This window comes from Mandrillus leucophaeus, unplaced genomic scaffold (genome assembly GCF_000951045.1).
Source record: "Mandrillus leucophaeus isolate KB7577 unplaced genomic scaffold, Mleu.le_1.0 Scaffold249, whole genome shotgun sequence".
NCBI lineage: Eukaryota > Metazoa > Chordata > Mammalia > Primates > Cercopithecidae > Mandrillus > Mandrillus leucophaeus.
The window spans coordinates 58564-59685 of NW_012102576.1; the positions used below are offsets into that span (position 1 = coordinate 58564).

Genomic DNA, 1122 nt, shown 5'->3' on the forward strand with positions numbered 1-1122 from the left:
AAAAAAAAAAGAAAAAGAAGAAAGAAAAGAAAAGCGAAAGAAAAAGGGCTGGTCCCAGGGACAGATAATTACTCCAAGGATACAAGACCTCCCCTCTTGAGTGTTTGGGTGGTACCTTGTTCCTGGTTCCCAGTCAAGGGGAAATGCCAGATCCCATCTTGCCGTCTATAAGAAATACTACATACTTCTCCAAAAGACTGGGGAGGCGAAGTTGGTTTGGATCTTTGGCCAGAAATACATTCAACTTCATCCCTCTGCCGCCATTCTCTCAGAGACTTGACATTAAACACGAAGATGAGACTATCAGGTGCCTAGATCTTTATACGTCTGGTTTCCCTCTGCAGGCGTGGAGGCCAATGCCACTCAGAATATCTACATTTCTCCACAAATGGGATCAATGACCTTTGAAGACACCAGCAATTTTTACCATCCCAATTTCCCCTTCAGTGGGAAGGTATGTTAAAACTTTTCTCTACAGAGACAAAAAAAAATGCGTAACCATCTACCTTACCTCCTTCCTGCGGCCATAGCCACATAGCTAACTTAGCGCTGTTCCAAGTACTTCACGCGTATTCACTTTAATCTTTACAATAATGCAATGAGGCAGACACTATATTGGCCCCATTTTATGGGTAACGAGACAGGTAACAGAGGCTAAGTGATTTTTCCAAGGTTATCAGCAAATAGGTGGGAACTATGACCAAATCCAGGAAGCCTGCCTCCGGGGTATACACTCCACACTCCCTGTGCTGTGCTGCCCCTAATCCCATAGGAGAAGCACCTTGAATATTAATGCCAGTTTAGGGGTCTTTCTAATGCCAGGGGCTGATCTTCTAATGTCTAAATCTTTGTATTTAAGAGCTGCAGGGTTTCTAGAGAAATCGTCCAGCCTGGTCTCCTGCATCTCGGCAAGGTTAATATGAAATTTTCCTTGACAGCCATGTATAGCTCTTTAAGCAGTTTTCTTTTTACCTCTGGTTTTTTTTTTGTTTTTTGTTTTTGTTTTATTTTTGTTTTTGTTTTTGTTTTGAGACAGAGTTTCGCTCTTGTTGCCCAGGCTGGAGGTGCAATGGCATGATCTCTGTTCACCGCAACCTCCACCTCCCAGGTTCAAGCGATTCT

The 1122-nt window shown here is 43.1% G+C and overlaps 1 protein-coding gene across 1 annotated transcript in view; it reads left to right on the forward strand.

Moving 5' to 3' along the window:
- The window catches only part of A2ML1 (alpha-2-macroglobulin-like 1), an 82379-nt gene that overhangs the window by 35980 nt on the left and 45277 nt on the right, over positions 1-1122 (forward strand). Inside the window, exon 9 of the mRNA XM_011983397.1 lies at positions 345-454. Coding sequence (XP_011838787.1) covers positions 345-454 — 110 coding nt within the window. The remainder of the gene's footprint in view (positions 1-344; positions 455-1122) is intronic.